This window comes from Photinus pyralis, unplaced genomic scaffold (assembly GCF_008802855.1).
Source record: "Photinus pyralis isolate 1611_PpyrPB1 unplaced genomic scaffold, Ppyr1.3 Ppyr1.4_LG8, whole genome shotgun sequence".
Classification (NCBI taxonomy): Eukaryota; Metazoa; Arthropoda; class Insecta; order Coleoptera; family Lampyridae; genus Photinus; species Photinus pyralis.
This window is the reverse complement of record NW_022170819.1, coordinates 8589992-8593447: the sequence shown is the minus strand read 5'-3', so window position 1 is coordinate 8593447 and position 3456 is coordinate 8589992. Positions and strand designations below refer to the sequence as shown.

At 35.4% G+C, this 3456-nt stretch overlaps 1 protein-coding gene across 1 annotated transcript; it reads right to left on the bottom strand.

Annotated features, from left to right (window-relative positions):
• Window positions 1–902: 902 nt before the first annotated feature.
• Window positions 903–1407, bottom strand: LOC116179650. Its single transcript, XM_031499458.1, has 2 exons — window positions 1313–1407; window positions 903–1262 (listed from the first exon to the last, which is right to left on the bottom strand). Exons 1-2 carry the CDS (start codon window positions 1361–1363, stop codon window positions 972–974), a joined length of 342 nt encoding a protein of 113 aa, XP_031355318.1. The 5' UTR covers window positions 1364–1407; the 3' UTR covers window positions 903–971.
• Between the last annotated feature and the right edge of the window lie 2049 nt (window positions 1408–3456).

Here is a 3456-nt window from a genome sequence, read left to right as displayed (position 1 = left end):
GATAGCGGTTTTGGTTAGGTCGGTAATCAATTTGGGAATTTACAAATATGTGATTGCGGCACGACTTAATTATGAGAAGAATGAGAAGAAAAATTTTTGCTCATATTTTGTAAGGAAACTGTGTTAAGACAGCAAACCATGTTCACGAAGACTTCTGGCTCCTTCGCTTACTTACTTTCTTCCGATTAATATACAGGCTGTTTCACGTATACCGTTACCTATAAGTATTTAGACTTCCATTCATAATTTAAATATGAAAATTTGCACACCAACATAGTTTTTCGTGATCTATCGGAAGAAAATATGATCATGATCGTTTCACTTCCGGTTTTAACGGATGTGGATGGCAACTCTATTATTTGAAATATAACACTCTATATTTTATTGCATTTTCGAAATCTACATGAAAATCTACGTACGTTTGATACCAGATTTCCCTATACCTGGCATCAAAAGTTATTCAAGATTTTTGACAATTTTTGACCTTTCTTTAGCGCCCTGTACCTACAACCCTGTCGACTTCAATTTCAAAGAGTCTCCCAAAATCAACAATACTGACGTGATGCTACATGCGAATGGTTTACATGTTGATCGCCCTTCTACAGAGTGTTTTAAGATTAATGGTCAAGTTTAATATCTTCGAACCTTAAAAAGTGGATTTTTTCAAATCAAGCTTGCTTTATTTTTTGCACTTTCTAATGTCGAAAAAAATTCTACATCGATCAATTATGATATTCCCTATACCTATCTGTTATGGTTTTCGGGTTATTTAAGATTTTGTATAATTGTGACCGTTATATGCATAATTTTAGGATATTATTAATTCTGCCAATCTACGAACTTTGAATTAATTTGAACTTGTTCATTTCCTACGACTCTATTTTGTTTAAATAAACACAAAGGGAAGTAAAAGTTTATATTATAGACTCAGTCAATTAAACCAAAGCACTCCAGACGAGTACATTACTAATTTACGCAATGAAATCCTTAAGGTAGTCAATCAGAATATTACTGTAGCATAGAATCAGCTGTGCCAAGTTACCATTTTGGTTAGTTTCCCTGCAGAATTGTTCGAAGTCGCTTTCTACCGGTTTCATTGCGTCCTCAAAGCAGGTGGTGAACTCTTCGACGGCACTGTGTTCCGTATTGCTATCTTGAATCGCCTTTACGAGCTCGTTCAGGTTAACGTCCGTTTCCTCAATGCAGCGTGCAATTTGCGCCATCGCAAAATCCCTATGATTTTCGACCACGTCAGATCTTCCCTGCGAAATTACAGCAGTTATCGTATGCGCAGCTTAAAAGCTCTACAGACCTGTCCGAAGAAGACTTGAAGGAGGAGGACCGCTGCAACGAATGTTTTCATCTTGGCGAGAGCTAAGTGGAAATAATTTTGAAAGAACTTTTGATGGTCATTTATACCTACCAGTATCAAATTCACTTCCTACGATAGCGGTTTTGATTAGGTACCTAATCAATTTGGAAATATTCCAGTATCAGATTGCAAAGGTGACAAAGACTGCATTTCAGAATGTTACCAAGTGGTTATTTTCCTTTTCAGAACTCTAGGGAGTTGCATTTTCATAATGCCTACTGACGAACACTAAGTTTAGAAACATTACTGGTCCACAATTCTTCGTCGAAAATCGTGCCTAATTCTTAATCCCCCTCTTTTCACTGTGCGATTCAAAAACATTATTTGTCGTTTACTAGAAGTGATTACGAAAATGAACAAATAATAAACCATTAAAGTTATAAAGAAAAGGGATACCACAAACATTTTAAAAGTGCAGTATTGTGGCCGTCTGTCCGTCCTTACGCCTATGTCGCTACTAGATCTTTATCTTTATCAGAACGACAATATTCAAATTAACTAATATTAATTTGTTTTAAGAACTTAGTTTGCTTGCATAAAATTAGGCACCTTTCAGAAGGGATTTTGTCATTTAAAAGTAGACATAGGGAAAAACAATATACGTATGTGAATCCCTATGCCTACTTCTTAATAAATACCACTGTATTATTTATCATTGTTACATTTCGCCAAACTAATGATGTAGGATGGTAAACAGGTCTACAGGACCTACTATTTCTATATCAATACAAATGAATGATTGTCTGGATGTATGCCCAGTAAGGTTTCTGATGTAAAACACTTCCCGCAATACCCACGGGAACGGGAAATGGAAAGATATGGGATTACAGTCGAAACTGCGTAAGATAGGGTGTTGACATTTAGAACGTGGGTTCCTTTGAAGGCGGGACGTTGAAACCTATTAAAGAAAGTAAATAACTCGAATCAATTTGATTATTTAATAATTTAAATATAAACAAGAGGCAGCTATCCCTACGATCACTAAGAGCACTATAGTTGTACAATTTCACTAAATCGCGATAATTCTCGGGAGAACACTTTCTTATTAATTTTGGTGCGTAGAATCCAAAACAATTCGTACTTTTTCGATCAGACTTCTCAATCAAAGTTATGGGCTAGAAACCAATTTCGAAAGAAAACTTAAAAGGGCTGTAACTTTTGAACTAGTAGCCCAATCTTGGAACTGTTTGAAATTATGGATTCTACAGGCCACATTCTATACGAAAATTTTTTTTCCGGGTCGATCTGAGACAATTTTTTTTTCGGGGCTCAAAAAAAGGCAGTGTATAACCTTCCTTTTTTACCAAAAATCGACTACACAAAAATTTCTCGGGAAAACACTTTTTCTTATTAATTTTGGTGCGTAGAATCCAAAACAATTCGTACTTTTTCGATCAGACTTCTCAATCAAAAGTTATAGACTAGAAACAAATTTCGAAAGAAAATTCAAAGGGCTGTAACTTTTGAACTAGTAGCCCAATCTTGGAACTGTTTGAAATTATGGATTCTACAGGCCACATTCTATAAGAATTTTTTTTTCCGGGTCGATCTGAGACAATTTTTTTTTCGGGCCTCAAAAAAAGGCAGTGTATAACCTTCCTTTTTACCAAAAATCGACTACACCAAAATTTCTCGGGAAAACACTTTTTCTTATTAATTTTGGTGCGTAGAATCCAAAACAATTCGTACTTTTTCGATCAGACTTCTCAATCAAAAGTGATGGGCTAGAAACCAATTTCGAAAGAAAATTCAAAGGGCTGTAACTTTTGAAATAGTAGCCCAATCTTGGAACTGTTTGAAATTATCGATTCTACAGGCCACATTCTATAAGGAAATTTTTTCCCGGGTCGATCTGAGACAATTTTTTTTGGGCCTCAAAAAAAGGCAGTGTAAACCCTTCCTTTTTTTTACCAAAAATCGACTACACCAAAATTTCTCGGGAGAACACTTTCTTATTAATTTTGGTGCGTAGAATCCAAAACAATTCGTACTTTTTCGATCAGACTTCTCAATCAAAAGTTATGGGCTAGAAACCAATTTCGAAAGAAAATTCAAAGGGCTGTAACTTTTGAAATAGTAGCCCA